The sequence below is a fragment of the Triticum dicoccoides genome, chromosome 7B, assembly GCF_002162155.2.
Source record: "Triticum dicoccoides isolate Atlit2015 ecotype Zavitan chromosome 7B, WEW_v2.0, whole genome shotgun sequence".
Lineage (NCBI taxonomy): Eukaryota > Viridiplantae > Streptophyta > Magnoliopsida > Poales > Poaceae > Triticum > Triticum dicoccoides.
In genome coordinates, this window is record NC_041393.1 from 237,888,290 (window position 1) to 237,895,477 (window position 7,188).

Below are 7,188 nucleotides of genomic sequence, written 5' to 3' on the forward strand. Positions count from 1 at the left end.
TCCTTTGCATTTTGAGGGGTCCACATCTCTAGTCCATGCTATGCCAATCATTGAACTTTCTGAAATGATCATCTTGAAATAGCATTAGTTCAATGAACTATATGTTGTTAAGAATTACCAAAACCACCCAGGGATTTGTTGCACTTTCAGTATTTCTTCGACCAGTTCATCCTTCTGCATAAGGACTACGTATGGTTGGAGGGGCTATGACTTAACACGGAAGATAAACTCTCTTCACCCTATTCTTCTGGACAATTGGTTCGTCAACCAATGCCGATCACTCGTGGTAGATACTTGAGGCGATCTCCGAACCTTTACAGACTTCTTCTTCAAGAACCACAATCACTCTTGGCCTCTGAAGAAATTGACACCTAACCGTCTAGAGAGTTTGCAGCTCTCAAGAGTAATATGCAGAGTGCACTGGACATAGATTCGAGTGATGCTGAACCACTATTTAATATTTCGGCTCTAGGGGTTCTCTCTCGGTGGATTTTAAAATCAAATCACTCAGAGAGGGGGTTGCTCAACAATCATCTCAGAATCAAACGGAGCAGCCGCCGGACAAAGCCCGCGCGGGGTGGCTATTTATAGCCGCAGCCTTCCCTAGAGGGAAATGACCATTTTGGACACGCGGTCCAGCCAATGGCCAACAGACACATTTACAACGGGTCAGATTTTGGAGCAACGGTAACATTACTTGAGGGACAAGCAATGCTAACTCCTCGGTCTGGGACAAATCTCTCACAACGAAGAATATCACAGTCTCTTGCTGGCAAGTATTTCCTCGGAAGTCAAAGAGATTTCTCTTGCAACTTTAATATGATTTGGGTTTAGCATCAGAGAATCAAAGTTTCGAATGCTACACCCCTCTTAATAGTACGGTGGTCATATGACTCAATGAAGAGAAGAAGAACAACGAAATAAATGTCACGTCTTCACTTCGTCATCAATCTCCTCGGACGCAGTCATTCTCCTCGGACAAGCACCGAACCAATTGCTTCACTTTAGCAACTTTTGAGGGGTCACTCTTGTTATCATAATATTCGGCGATAACCTTCACTGCAGCGCAGGGAGATTACCTTCGTCGTTTACTTCAAACTCCTCGTGATCTCAAGGACCTGTTACTCTGTGTGCACTAGCAAACACATAAGTCTCATATTGTTTATGTCAAAAAATATATAAAGTTGCTAGTAAATGAATATAAAATGTCCAAGATTGATACTATAACAAAATGGAACAGTAAAAAATTATAGATACGTTGGAGACGTATCAAGAAGGTCAAGTTGATTCCTGACATATTTAAGATAGCCCAGCCCAGACATAAGAGTTATGCCGATGCTAAACGCAAGGAAGTGATCTATGAAGTGAGAGATAGAGCATATCTTCAAGTGTCTCCACTTCGAGGTATTAAGAGATTTGGAGTCAAAGCAAAGTTAGCACCACAATTTGTGAGGCCATACAGAGTTTTGGAACGCAGAGGAGAGGTTTCATGATGTGTTTGTTAGGCTTATCAAAAGATCATATAAACAAGCCACGTGTTTGTATCTTATCTTATCCCACATGTGTCAATGTATTGCATGTAGGTAGGTCTGGTCATGTGAGAAGTGTGGCTCAACGATGACACACTTTTTTTTTTCTATTGTGACGTACCTCAAGCTTGCTACTAGCACTACGGCCTCTAAGTTGTGCTCGTTGCCGAATTACCAGCAGGTACTTGCTTCGTTTTTATTTACTCCGTCTATTAGCTATGCCTAATTTTTATGAAGTTTTATTAGGCTTATCAAGAAAATCTAAATTTTCATAACAAAAGAAAATGTATATGACATGAAAATAATATTGAATGATGATTCTACTGGTATTGATTTGGTATCGTGGATGTTTTTTTCGAACTTGATCAAAATTTAGAAAATTTGACCTAAGACAAGGTAATATACGAAGTAAATAAAAATGAAGGGAGTAGCTAACTTCCACGTGCCATGATTTCTAATCTTGTTTCGGGAAGAAATCTTGTGGCTTGCCTGAACGAAACGACGAAGCACTGAAAGAGGCCGACCAGCAGTAACACGCCTCTTCGCCGGCGTCCAAACGGAGATGCCCCCGCCTCGCCTCGCCCCGCCTCGCCTCGCCCCGCCTCCTCATTTCGTCCGCCCGAGAGATGGACTGGAGCGAGCTTTGACGGCTGAAGAGGGCCCACCCCCTTTTCGCGGTAGTAGTCCCGTAGGAGTACCAAAAATCATATCAGCAACCGCTGGAGCGAATCAATCGCTCCCCCGGATTTCTCGATTTTTTTAATAAACACAGGCCCAACAGACAGCCACCTCAGCTTAGATGGTATGGAATCCCTTAATTATTGCCGAATTATTATGGGTATCCAATGAGAGCTTTGCGTGCAGACCCTAACATAATGCCGGTTTTGTATTGTGGGCATACGCCTAACCATTTTTGCTTGCTCATAGTCTCATACTCAGTTGCTTGGAATTTTTGTAGGCCTCAGCCAACTAAAATCGCAAGTTTACTAATGGCAAAAGAAGATACACATGATCACTAGTAAGAATGCCGTGAGAAAGGCCGGCAACAAGAAGACGGGCGTCAGTCGTTAGTTTCGGAGAACAGTGAATCTGTTCCCGGGTCTATGTACACACTGTAAGGTTTAGCATTTGGTAGGATCCACTTCACTCCGAAATTTACAAAAAATGTACTGTATGATGTAGGACACAATAAGGGTAACAACATTTTCATATGTTTTCAGTCACCCGTTCAGTGGTGGTATGCTTGCTTGATGGTCAAATTCTTCCGTACTCCTTTTATGCGACAAAAACAGTTGTCATTCTATTCCAACACATATCTGATTCAAATGATTTATAAAAAAAATTTGAGCATAGGAATTTTATGATTTTTTTCTACACAAGTCATATAGGGGACGTTTTGTAAGGATTCCTCGTTCAGGAGAGTTTATCATCCACTCAAACCTTTTGAAATTAATGATTTGTTGCTCCATGACTTAAACAAACAAATGAAAATCATGTAGAATTTGAATGGGCATGGCATCCCAATCACGTGTTTTCTATTCTTGTGCCTTCAGAATCTTGCAAAACCAAAATTAAACATCAACGAATCGTGCGGAAGTGCAACTCTCTTGCAAAATTACGGGAATGGCAAAAATCTAACATCAACATTTTAACTATGTTAGCCGTGTGCATCACTTGATTCAGAGGCCGGAGGTAGTCCTTCTTTTCAATAAATATTTTTAGCTATGACAAAATCAAATGTATTTTTGTGACAAATTATGTTTGTCGTCAGGATGACAATTAACTTTCGCAAGCATGAAAAATCCTGACAAAAAAAAACCTAGATATGCTGTTAAGGAAAATTGTCATTATCACGACAACACAATTTGCCATAATAAACATCCGATTGCCATGTTAAACAATCCGACGTTCAATTTGTAGGGAAATCTCAAAATTAAACGCTCTTTCAGTACCGGATATCTCGAGGTCCCTGGATGCAATTTTGGGAGACCAAGTCCAAGAGACCAAAGCACAAGAGCAGCAGCAGAGGCGACACGAGGACCAGGACAGTATAACTTGACGCCCCGCTCGCTCAGGCTCAGCCCATTCCAGTCCAGGACGGCAGCAGGAAAGGGAAGAACCAATCAACCGATTCCCCCTCCCCACTCCACCCCGCGCCGCAGCGAGAGCGAACTGGTGCCTGCCTTCCACTGCCGGCCGCGTCGTCGTCGTCCCTTCCTTCCCTCCCTCCCTCCCTCCCGCTGCGCTCCCGTCCGAGGTAGCCCTCCCCTCTCCTCCCCCGATTCCTCCCTCGCGATCCCACCCCGCAGCAGCATTTGCTCCTCGGATCTGGCCTCCCGGCCCGCCTCCTCTGCGGCGTGATCCGTTTTCCCGTCCCAGTAATTTCTAGGTGTTTTGTGGGCTAGATCTCGCCGAATTTGGTTAGCGTGGATGAAATGCTGGGGTGTTTAGTGCTTCCTTGACCCGCTCGTGGCGCGGCTGGGAGCAGCGGCGGAGTTGGAGATCTGTCCATCATTGGGAATCGGTGCGAACTCGAGGTTTCTGTGGTTGGCTGATGAATATTAGGTCATGGATGGGATTACGGTGGTCATGCGGAAATAGGGTCGGTAAAATCCGGCGCACCTACTACTACGCTCAGTGATGCTTCGGTTGTTGAGTTGACTCTACCACGTCGCTGATCTAGTTCATAGTGAATTCCTGTGTGGCGGTACTTCTAGCTGTTTTGCGTGTGGTTTAGGTTCTTAAGTGGTTATTGGTACCTAGTAAGTATTTCCTCGCATGATTGCTCAACAGAAATGAAGTTTTCGTTTACAGAGGAATTTAGGTCAAGGAGTGCTTCCCAGTGTCCACAGTTTAGTGGAATCGACTTTCATATTTTGTGGGAGTCGTTTGCAGTCGACTAGCTTTGATGAAGTTAATTTTGTGAAAACCATCTAACTTGCACTAGTTTTTGTTGCTTAGGATAGCTGCATTGTCATATTCTTGTTAGATTGATTGAATGACTTAGTACTGCCTGCAACGTACATTTATGAAAAACGCTCCACGCATTTATCAGAGACGCTCCACTATTTTTCTATGTAACTGCTAGGAGAGGCAGCAGTTTCTTTGTTTTCTTCTTATATCTGTTCTGGCAATCAATGCAGACTGTGAACATGTCAGATAGTGCATTGCAAGATCTCAACGCTGCCCAATCAGTTGTGCTCGAGAAAAGCAAAGACAGTTCTGTGGAACCCTGCAGTTCTAAGCCCGTGTTAAACGGGAACAAATGTGTCAAGAAGGAAGGAAATGCTGTACCTGATGTGACCAATGGATGTGATGCTGTAGTTGTAGATATCGAGTATATTGATTCTGAGAATCTCACAGATCTTCCAGATGTTGACACAAGCCTGAGTGTATGCCTCTAGTTGTTCATATTCATGCTTTTTTGTTGGATGCTTAAAGTTCTTTCTGTAACCTAAGGTTTTCCATTTTCTATTTTCAACAGACTTTGCTTGCAAGGTTGGATTCAAAGGATTGGATCAAGACATGTGAAGCTCTTAATAATGTTCGTCAGTTGGCGATATATCACAAGCAAAGGTTGCAGGAGCTGCTGTAAGTTGTTTCCTTGTTTTTGGAGTAACTTTTATTAGCTTACAACACCATCTGTGCTTCCATAATGCTGTAAAACTATACTGCATCTCTTATATTGATTGTGTCAAATTCCAGGGAGCCTCTAGTTCCTCTTATTGTGAAATCTGTTAAGAATCCAAGGAGTGCTCTATGCAAAACCGCACTTATGACCTGCGCTGACATCTTTAAGGCATACGGTGAACAAATGGTCGACTTGATTGATCAGCTGGTGTGTTTCCCCCCTTCTTAAAATGTTAAATATTGCTGTGCATAACTGTATGTGTTTAGTTTTCACTTGATGATTTCTTGCACTAACCATGAAGTCTCTTAACATCTTGTCTGTCAAATTTGTTCACAGCTAATGCCGCTATTTCTGAAATCTTCACAAGACAAGCGCTTTGTTTGTGAAGCAGCTGAGGCAGCCCTTATGTCAATGACAAGCTGGATCTCCCCCTCTATATTGTTACCAAAAATGCAGCCCTACCTCAAAAACAGGAATCCACGAATTCGAGCAAAAGCATCTGTTTGTTTCAGTAAGAGTGTACCACGCCTTGTAAGTGGAAGTCTCACCCAAAAATTCATCTGAGATCATAGCTTATTGTCAAACTATCTCCAACCAAAGTATCAATTAAATACACCACATAGTAATTTTTTTCTGATGTCCTAATGGCTCAATTAGATACAGTTGTACAGATTGATAATTTGACCTCCTTGTGCTATTCTTCTCTGTCCATGGGGTTTACTTAAGAGTTTGCATTGAACGTCTTCCAGAAGTTTGTACTTTATTTGGATATGCAGATGCTTTGCTTGAATTTTCTTTGTCATATTATGAAGCTGGAGCTTAGCTGCAAGATGATTTCATGCATGTGGTGGAACTTTGATGAGTTCAGAATATTAGTGGCAACTGCATGTTTAGCTGTAGTCTGTATGTTCAAAGATCTTCGCACCAGTCATTTCAGTAGGGTGACCATTGGAGATTGAGCATATAAATTATTAGTTGGTGTGGGTCTGCGTGCATCGGCTTACTCTTGGTTGCTGTTCTAAATATGAGGAATACAGGCACTCTATTTGTTTTATGACAGTAACTTCTTCTTTCCATCCAGGGTCTGGAGGGAATCAAAGAATACGGAATGGACAAGCTCATTCAGGTCGCAGCAACCCAGCTCAGCGACCAGCTTCCTGAATCAAGGGAGGCTGCTCGTAACCTTTCATTGGAGCTTCAAGCATTCTATGAGAAGTCTCAAGCCTCTGGTTTAGGCGAAGATGACAGCGCACCTGCTATTTCACCAGAAGCTGAAACCTGGGAGGCTTTCTGCCTATCTAAGCTTTCTGCTTTAAGCGCCCAAGCAATCCTCCGTGTCACTGTGGGTGTCCCTGTTGCCCCAAAAGAAGGCGGCATCTCTGCTGCTCTGAAAGAAGGCGGCATCCCTGCTGCCCTGAAAGAAGGTGGCATCTCTGTTGTCGTTGCTCCAAAAGAAGGTGGCGCCCCTGTTGCTACGAAAGAAGGTGCTGCGGCCGTGGGCTGCTAGCGTTGGGAGTTGGCCGACACAAGCGATGTTGCGATTTTTCCACATCCAATTCACGTTTTTGCTGTACATGATTTATGGGTTGCTCGGTCGGTAAATCGAATCTCCTTTTGCTGGAGTTCTTCAGGCTTGAGGGCCTGGGGTGGGTGTTAATATTGGTGCGAGATATAGTCCCTTATAGTTGACTGTATAATCCTTTGGTTCCGTCACTACTTATCAGTTTGGCATTGATTGGTCAGTCAGGGAATGTAGAATTTCTTCCACCGTTCGATATTTGGAGTACTACTGCCCCTATGTGTGCGCGTATGCATTTTTTTATTTGCATTTTGTGGTCTTTAGTTTTGAATGTACTTGGTTCCATTTGTGTTCCAACCCCTCCGCATGAAGCAAACTAGGGAGCTGCATTAAGCTCAATGCACACCCATCGATAACTCGAGTCATAATCAGGAGAGCGGAGAACGTTTGTAACCGGAGTCATAATCAGCAGATCCGGTTTCTGGCGGCCGCGGTGGCGTGCATGGGGC

The 7,188-nt window shown here is 43.5% G+C and overlaps 1 protein-coding gene across 1 annotated transcript; it reads left to right on the forward strand.

Annotated features, from left to right (window-relative positions):
* The first annotated feature begins 3,603 nt into the window (after window positions 1-3,603).
* LOC119337228 lies at window positions 3,604-6,958 on the forward strand. The gene is made up of 6 exons (XM_037609350.1): window positions 3,604-3,786; window positions 4,673-4,921; window positions 5,014-5,120; window positions 5,235-5,367; window positions 5,497-5,691; window positions 6,242-6,958. The coding sequence occupies exons 2-6, from the start codon at window positions 4,682-4,684 to the stop codon at window positions 6,665-6,667; spliced, it is 1,101 nt and encodes a 366-aa protein (XP_037465247.1). The 5' UTR covers window positions 3,604-3,786; window positions 4,673-4,681; the 3' UTR covers window positions 6,668-6,958.
* Window positions 6,959-7,188: the final 230 nt, after the last annotated feature.

Bases quoted from the DNA above. Each gene is read 5' to 3' on its own strand.
- LOC119337228 (XM_037609350.1), top strand. From the start codon at position 4,682: ATGTCAGATAGTGCATTGCAAGATCTCAACGCTGCCCAATCAGTTGTG. The intron at 4,922-5,013 runs GTATGCCTCTAG...TATTTTCAACAG, and splicing joins ATGTTGACACAAGCCTGAGT to ACTTTGCTTGCAAGGTTGGA. The intron at 5,368-5,496 runs GTGTGTTTCCCC...ATTTGTTCACAG, and splicing joins TCGACTTGATTGATCAGCTG to CTAATGCCGCTATTTCTGAA.